This window comes from Salvia hispanica, unplaced genomic scaffold (genome assembly GCF_023119035.1).
Source record: "Salvia hispanica cultivar TCC Black 2014 unplaced genomic scaffold, UniMelb_Shisp_WGS_1.0 HiC_scaffold_179, whole genome shotgun sequence".
NCBI lineage: Eukaryota > Viridiplantae > Streptophyta > Magnoliopsida > Lamiales > Lamiaceae > Salvia > Salvia hispanica.
In genome coordinates this window covers 1-8,324 of record NW_025951892.1, presented here as the reverse complement: position 1 = coordinate 8,324, position 8,324 = coordinate 1, and the positions used below count along the sequence as shown (strand labels likewise).

The window sequence follows — 8,324 nt, the reverse complement described above, 5'->3', positions numbered from 1 at the left end:
ATATTTAAAATTGTCTGTAATTGATGATAACTTTTACATTAACAACAAAACTCATAGTAGAAGGGTATAAGCATTTCGTTTACAAAGTAACTGTTAAATTGAATGAATTAAAAGAAAATTACAAACACAAATTCGAAATTATATATCTCCGACTAAATACACTTTCAACATTTGAAAATATCACTACACGTAAATGAAAAATAAGCGACTATATACTTCAATCAACGGTTCACCGCTATTCAAAACGATAACAGCCGTTCATCACCGGCTCCCTTCATCTTTACCCCGCCACGTGTCAAGATTCGATGGACAGGATGGGATCTTCCTCGCCAGCATCAGCCCGCACAGCAATCCTCCACCGTTCGATTTCGCCCCTTTCAATTTTCCCGCCATTTCCCGGACTGAGTTCCATTCCCTCAGCGCCGTGGATGCCGCCGCCGGCGACGACGCCGACGAGGACGACACCGTGGAGTCGGCATCGGAGAGATCGCACGAGTCTCCGCAGGAGGACTGATTGCTCCGCCTCGAATCGCCGCCGCGGCTGAGGCGCGCCTTCTTCTCCGTCAACGCGCGGAAGCTGACGGCGGAGAGCTTGTCGAGGATCGGATAATCGGCGGAGTAGTAGACCGCGGCGGCGATGTTGAGCGCGCCGAGGAATCGGCCGGAGGGGCGGCGGATCTGGACGGCGGTGAAGGCCGGGGGTCGGGTAGGGCTGTGGGCGGGGAGAGGCAGGTGCTGAGGAGGAAGCGGACGGTGCCGATGAGGACGTCGGTGATGTAGCCGACGGCGAAGATGTGGACGGAGACGGCGGAGGTGTCGCCGGAGAGGAAATGGTCGGAGACGCGGAAGAGGAACTTGTCGTTCCAGGTAGGGTTTTCGCCGCCGAGCGAGTCGACGCGGGTGCGGAGCTTGGAGGCCGGGTTGACCCAGGTGACGGCGTAGGTTTGCATCTTGCGTAAGTTAGAGGGAGGCGGCTTGAGACCCTGCGCAGAAATCAGGTTGATTTCCAGAATCTGATGATCCATCACGTTTGGTCTCGCTCTATATGTTTCTTGCATGCATCACTATACACAATTAATCAAGAAGTTTGAGAGAGAGAGAGAGAGGGGATTGGGAGGGAAAAAGATAGAGAGAGGGTGAAGAAGAGTGTGTGTAATGACTATGTGCTCTTGAATTGGTAACGGGTTATGGGTTTGGGTTTTTTAGGGCTTGTGGGCCTGTGGTTTTTTTTGAGCCGTTGAGTTTAGGGTTTCCATACAAAATTTTTATTGGGGTTACACACAATTCTAGCCAAGTATTTCGATTCTTAATGTTAGATATTGTAAATTAAAAAAAAAATACACCAAGAGTACAGATATCCCAAAATATAGTAAAAATATAATGAACAAAAGGTAAAATTTAGAAAATATAGATAAAATTTATTAAAATAGATTGAGATGCATAAAGTGTTTTAATAATTTCAAAAGGACCTACTAGTAGAAATTTAATAAAGAGATTGAGATGCATAAGTGTTTAATAATTTAAAAAGGGGCTTTAAAAAAAAAAAAAAGAAAGGTCAAAATTACCCCAAACATTTTTAATTTTATTTTTTTTTCCAAAACATTATCTTTTGATTTTTTGGCCCCAACATATAAAAATTTGATCATTTTGGTCCCCCTAAACATTTTCGTTAAAACTAACGGGCCCGTTTAATTTCGATTTTGACCAAATTAAACTTTTAATTCGTTTTTTTACTCCTAATTAATTCCTAATTTTTTTTATAAATTAATTCCCTAATTCTCTCAATCTCAAATTAACTCCGGAAACTAATTTTCTAAACCTCAACAAACAATCCTCCAATCCTTTCCACATAAGTGAATTTTTTTGGCGAAGAGAAATTAAAGAGGGGAAAGTAAAAAAGAAAGGAGCCCCGTCGCGGATCAACCCTTTAAAGGACCCCTCATCAAAAGAGAAGAGGGGGGGAAGAAAAATGGATTTGGGGGTTTGGAAAGGGGTTTCTTGGGGATCATCCTCAAGTCCCAAAAAAGGTTTTAAAGAAAAGCATGTAATGCAAATTGAGAAGATGTGATTGATGAGCACGTGAAAGCAAAGGAACCCAGACAATGTTGGAGCCGTTGTAAACCCCCCTTTGCCTTGGACCACAAGAGGTCTTGGAAGGTGGGTCAAGGGATTAAAAAATGGTTTTTCCCTGATTTAGTTTGTTAAACAAGAGGGTAGGGATAGACAAGTAATTAAGGAATTCTAGATGCTTGTGGTTTGTATAAAATGAACTCATCTTGTTAAAATAATGCGTAATTTCTCTTCTATTTAAAAATTTATCTTTACTTTCTTCATCATTTTTTGGGTTTGCATCTTTTCAGGATCGGGGGGGGATCTCTTTGATTTTTTGTCTCTTTTCCCCTCTTGTTTTGAATTTATTTTCTTCCAAAATGGCAGAATAACATTAAATGAATCTTTTCCTTTTTCCAACGCTTTTTCTCGTTGCCACCCTTTTTGCGTTTGGATGGTAATTTCTTGATGGGGCCCAACAAGTTGATGTTGGTTGGGGTGTAAATTTTCCCACAGATCCCCAACCCCCTCCCAAATGATCCCGAACCCCAAAGGAACCATGGGTTGAACCCAAAATATATTGTTGGAAAAGGCAAGATAGAAGAGTTTTGGGTGGCCTCTTTCTTTTCGGGGGTGCTCTTGTTCTTGTGGTTGGCCTCGATCCGAGGATATTTGGAGTGTTTAAGCCCATTTTGCAAAAGCTCAACGAAAAAGTGATCAAATAGGAACAAATGGAACCTCGAAGGATTCATTGACTATGGGAGTATTTGAGTAAAAAGATCTTTTTTGATCTTCGGCTGTTGGATGCAGGATATCGATGGTAAAAAATCTTACACCTCTTAGGGGTCTTGGCGGGATTAGGGGAAAACCCAAAAAAAGGGGGGGGCCATGTGTTGTGACTTCCCCTCGAGCCAGGTCTATAGCGATGGAGCTCTTTTTTTTTGAGCTTTGAAAAAAGGATGGAGCTCTAGATCTCATCGAGTGTGGAGGGTTCTCATTCACAAAACGATACAACAATCGGGCAAAAAAAGATTCTTCTTTTTATGGCAACAAATATGATTCAGCAGAGAGTGAGGCTCAAGAAATCAGCAAGTGGCTGCTGAGGAAGAGGTTTGGAAGAAAGAGGTGGAAATAAGATCATTTGTCGCTTATGTGAGAAGCCTGGGGCACTCACTGGCAGTGTTGGCATAGGTTCGAACAAAACTACACACCCAACAAATGCATCAGATGAAATCCTCCACAAGAACAATCGCTTATTTTAACCCTCAAATTTCATGATTCACTGCTCCGCAGCTCCATCAAGCTCTCATATCTCGGCTGGAATTTCGTAGTACAACTTTGATGCAAGTTCACAAGCCGGTATCCCGACTCAGATACACACCATGTTTCAAATGATTTGAGCAATCTCAACATCACTGTGTATATTCGGGAGGTAAAATCTTGTTCTTGAAATTGTTTTATCAGGCTCATAGCGGGGCCACAGAACCGTGATTCAATCCCATTCTCCTAAGTTTTCTAGAAAGCTTCATCTTAGAACTGCCTAGCGTTCCAAATATCACAAAGAACCCGCTGAGTGTGTCCCAATTTGCCAAAGATAATTTTGTTTTCTTTAATTTCATCCAACTTTCTGCTTTGTTAAGGACCAATGCACCATAGAAATCGTGCTCAAGGGAACCCGACAAAGGCTTATACCATTTTCTCATGTATCATTCACCAATCAAGAGAAGCCATACCTGCACCCATCCTCGCCCAGATCTTCCAACAATTCACTCAAATATCTTTCAAACTTCCAACTCTAAAGAGGTTTTGCAAATTGTTCTAGTCTAGATCTTTCCTTGTGGCACACAATATCCTCGATTTTAGAACCCTAATTTTTAGCCTCAATTTATCATTGATGACGTGGCATCGAGAATGCTTTTATTTCACGGTAGTAGATACTATTCAATTAAGTTTAGGGTTTGTGTGAAAGTTTGAAAGTCAAACTTATTGGACTTTAATGATGTGTCATGTGATTTATTTATCTGCAGAATTATGGTAAATTATTTGCTTAAGTGGTGGAGTGGCATTATTAGAGAAAATTTCCATAAATACCTGCTTTCACCCTAATTCTCGTAAATTTTCAACCCTAGACCCTTGGAGAAAGAATTTCTATTTTTCCAGTAATTTATTTAATCCTTGGGATATTTATCCAAATTAAATTCCAAGAGCCAATTATTTCTCAGCTTAGAGATGTAAAAATGAAATTTCCTCTTGTTTTTCTAGTGATTTTCGAAAATCACAATATGTAGCTGGTAACTATTTTATTTTAGTTAATTCCCTTTGCCTGACCTCTTCCATACCTAGAATTTAATTATTCTACCAAATCTTTCCATACTTCAAGAGAGATCTGCTTACTTTATTTTAGCCTAATATTCAAGAAACTACGCTCTTGTTTAAAGGGCATAGAAATCGGCCCCTACCTTGTTTCATGGAGGATTTTCCTTATTTTATTTTGCTCCATGATATTTTATCTATGGAAAAATACCAAAAACAAAACCATGGTTAATTACCTAGCCTTAATTTTCAAAAATTAGAGATATTGCCATCTTCTATTTTGTTAATTCTTCTTCCCTACTTCACAATATTATTTCATTTATTTATTTAATTGGGAGAATGAGATCTTTACCAAATATTCTATTCTTATCTAAAGATCTCAATGGACTCTATAAATAAGAACCAAACCCCAACCCTAGCTCATATTCGCCCCCTCACCCCCATTCACTCTCTCAATTTTCTTCCACTTTACTCCATAAATCCTTCATCTCTTTGAGAAGAAATCTAAGCTTAATCCGAGGATATTGAAGAAACCGCCCCTACTATATTTCTACCGATTGATTTTCTCTAAAAAGGTATTTTTGCTTAAGCAGCTATGTTTGTTTTTCTTTCTACCCCTTCTTTTCTTTTTTCTTCCAACCGATTTAATCGGTATTCTTGAACCTTCATGCATATTAATTGAGTGAAAAAGGGATAAGAAGGGATATGGGAACATGTGTGAGGTGTGTGTGCCGTGTGTGTGTGCGCAGAGCGTGCGCAGGTGTGCAAATAAGTGCTACAGAAAGAAGGTGCGAAATACAAGTGGTTGTGTAGTATGTGTTTGGATAAATACTTTTGTATGACATATGATGATAGATCTAAAGGTTGAGATACTAAGAAATATATGTAAGCTAAGCGTGATTCGAATTAGTATTTATGACGAAGCACGACTTGAAATTATGTAAGCACATGGTGATTAGCGCGAATCGATGGAAAGAGGGAAGTAACGAGACATGCACATTGCTAAGAGTTATTGAACCTAAATTTGTGAATATGTGCCTATGTGAATTTAAAGGTGAAAACCTCGCTGCGTGTCGTGATAACTAAAATGGAACTACTTGAAATCTAAGCAATGAGGTGGTTTACTCTAAAAAAACTCCTTTTTATTTTGTCAAGATAATACCTGAGCTATAAGGGTGGTTTAACTCGTGTTATGCCATGCCTATGTTTGTTTTATTGTGAGATTGTGTGCCTCGATGCCTAGTTTGTGAGTTCGTCTATCAAGTTATGTGGCTAAGTGGATATGATATACGACCTCGTCCGAGTACGTGGGGGCCGCAAACCCTACCAAAGCCGTACACGAGGATCGGGAGCCATTCAGCGAGTCACTGGTTGTCTGGGCGAAAAAGCGGGCCACGCTTTCTGGCCGCACCATGGAAAGATTTGTGATATGTGATCGTGGAATTTGGATGTTAAAATGGGGCTATTTTGATCGCGCTCTATGGAAAATATTTTGTGATACTGTGGATATTTAACCGCTTAAAACTCAGGTTCACTTGGTAAGTGGTGGCATAACTTTTGAATAAAATGTTTTGGCAACGAGCTCACCGAGTATTTCAAATATCACCGCATGTGTTTTTCCTATGCTGCTAGTCAATGATGACTTGTGGTGGCGGTGTTGAGCAAATTTCAATTAATTAATGGATATGTTGAACTCTAAGTGTAGCTGTGTTCCATACATAGCTAAGTTTTTTCTGGTCACTCGCTAAGTTCTAATACTCGATATCGGTTTGGTCGACGCACTCTTCTTCGCTGGAGGCCTTATACTTTTCTCGGACGTTATCTTGAACCTATGTCATTCTCTTAAGTTTTGATCGTCATTTATAAACTCCTTTTGTTTACCTATTTAAGTTTCTAGGTTAAGTTGTTGCATTAAATACTCGATGTTTCCTCAAGCCTCTTTGGTTTTACTCTTTGAATGAAATCCTAGCCTATGTATTGATCATTGAGTCGGTTTTGGGTAACAATGCCACATTTATTGTACTCCTATGAGGGGCGGGTCACACAATAGACTAGGACATCCTACCTAGATGTTGTAAAACATGCCTTTTAAATGGTTGTAATATTCCATTCGCTCCCACCTAAGAATCCTTCACTTTCAGGAACCTTGTCAGGTTTCTAAGTCTCACAGATCAGCTTCTACTTCTTCTTCTCATCGTTATTTACTCACCTCTTGAATTGATACATAGTGATCTTTGGGTCCATTTCATCATTTCAATGGATTCAGAGGACATCTCTCTTTTTGTGGATACATACTCTAGATTTGCTGATGTACATGCTAGCACAGTTTAGCCCTTTTATCCCGGCAAGCTTCCCTTCCTCCAAAAAATTCGGGGATGATGCATTTCCAATCGCAAGGCATTCATCAATCTTATGCCATCCAAGGTGATCAATAATATCTCCCTCATGAAAGGAATATTCTCAAAAACCCATTATGCATTCTTGAGAAGTCTTTGGTTGCTTGTCTTCACCCCTCACAACAAGCATAAACTCGATTTTAGGTCGGTAAGGGCTACTTTCCTAGGATATAGTCCTTTTCATAAAGGCTATAAAGCCTGTTCCGATGGAAAAGTCATAGTCACAAGAGACATCATTTTTGATGAATCGTTTTCCTTTCAATTCTTCAGTAGTTCGCTTGATTCTTCTTCGCACCCTCAACATCAATTGATCCGGTCTTCCTCTTCTTCGCTATTTCTCTAAATCCATCATTACATCGGATTCACCACCACCACCACCTCCTCCATCTCCCAGCTCTCCTTTTCTCAACCATGATCCACCATCTCATTCGGCTCTCCTAGATTTCGCACTGCCTCTCTGACTCATACCACACCGAGATACTCATAGTAATTCTAATCCTACCGTTCCACTACTTCATCACCTTCACACAATTCGATTCAACTTCACTTCCTCCCACCACCACCTCCACTCATTCCATGACCACCCGAGCGAGCGGTATATTGAAGCCTAAAGTATATTCCTTAGCCATTTCTCCTCGATTCTGCCTAGATCAGCTCTTGAAGTTCTTTTAATTCCAGTTTGGAAATCTGCCATGCTAGCAGAATTCATTGCCCTTCTCAAGAATAAAACTTGGATATTAACCAGCTTACCTCCTGGAAAGAACCTCATAGGATGCACTTGGGTTTTCAGAATCAAGTTTCACCTTTCAGGAGCTATTGCTAGACACAAAGCAAGACTTGTTGCTCAAGGATTTTCTCAGCAACCTGGTTTTGATTTTAATGAAACATTTAGTCCAGTGGTAAAGCCTACAACTATAAGACTTATTCTCAGTTTGGCTACTTCACTTGATTGGTCTGTCACTCACCTTGATGTCAACAATGCTTTCTTAAATGGGGATTTAAGGGAAGATATTTACATGAGGCAACCTATAGGTTTTGAGCAAGGTGGACCTCACTTGATTTGCAAATTGAACAAGGCAATTTATGGCTTGAAACAAGCTTCAAGAGCATGGTTTCTGACAGTACATTCAGTACTTATTTCTTTGGGATTCTCTCAATCAAAAGCTGATGCTTCTATGTTTTTCAGACACAGAGATGGTGAAGTGATATATCTCCTCATCTATGTAGATGATATGTTAGTTACTGGAAATTCTTCATCTTCAATCAAAAAGGTCATTTCTCAACTCAATTCTCACTTTTCTCTAAAAGATCTTGGGGAGGTGAATCTATTTTTGGGAGTTGAAATTGTCAAAATGGCTGACAATGGATTGCATTTATGCCAATCTTCATACATCAAAGATCTTTTAAAGAAAGCTAACATGCTAGAAGCTAAAGGGTGTCCAACTCCTATGGTTTCATCATGTGAATTGAGCAAAAATATTGGAGAACCAGTTTCAGATCCAAAATTGTATAGAAGCATTGTGGGAGCTCTTCAATATGCAACTATTACACGGCCAGATATTAATT

General features: G+C 39.9%; 1 protein-coding gene across 1 annotated transcript; it reads right to left on the bottom strand.

Moving 5' to 3' along the window:
* Positions 1-261: 261 nt before the first annotated feature.
* Positions 262-1,025, bottom strand: LOC125198650. Its single transcript, XM_048096969.1, has 2 exons — positions 753-1,025; positions 262-678 (listed from the first exon to the last, which is right to left on the bottom strand). Exons 1-2 carry the CDS (start codon positions 1,023-1,025, stop codon positions 262-264), a joined length of 690 nt encoding a protein of 229 aa, XP_047952926.1.
* Between the last annotated feature and the right edge of the window lie 7,299 nt (positions 1,026-8,324).